The 272-nt window shown below is 63.2% G+C and overlaps 1 protein-coding gene across 1 annotated transcript in view; it reads right to left on the bottom strand.

Annotated features, from left to right (window-relative positions):
• The window catches only part of ETH_00037565 (uncharacterized protein), a gene marked incomplete at both ends in the record, with an annotated part of 1,780 nt that extends 1,545 nt beyond the window's left edge, over positions 1-235 (bottom strand). The window contains one exon of the mRNA XM_013376102.1: positions 2-235. Coding sequence (XP_013231556.1) covers positions 2-235 — 234 coding nt within the window. The remainder of the gene's footprint in view (position 1) is intronic.
• Positions 236-272: the final 37 nt, after the last annotated feature.

Below are 272 nucleotides of genomic sequence, written 5' to 3'. Positions count from 1 at the left end.
CCGCCGCCGCCGATGGCGCTCCCTCATCAGGTTGCTGCTCTTCGGCGCATGTGGCGTTTCGCAATGTGCTGCTGCTGCTGCTGCTGCTGTCGCTGCTGTCAGAGCTGCTTGCGCTGTCGGTGTTGCTGCTCTTGCTGCTGCTGCTGCTCTCGCTGCTGCGGATGTAGATAGAGCCCGGCATCTCGGCTTCTGAGCTGCCCCCGTCAGTCCGGTCACTTCCTTGCTGCTGCTGCTGCTGGTTCCCATCAGCCACAGAAGCAGCAGCAGCAGCA

This window comes from Eimeria tenella, genomic scaffold, assembly GCF_000499545.2.
Source record: "Eimeria tenella Houghton genomic scaffold, Eth_scaff3135, whole genome shotgun sequence".
In the NCBI taxonomy this organism is placed as follows: domain Eukaryota; phylum Apicomplexa; class Conoidasida; order Eucoccidiorida; family Eimeriidae; genus Eimeria; species Eimeria tenella.
Note: the sequence above shows the minus strand (reverse complement) of the source record. Positions and strands in the feature narration are given on the sequence as shown.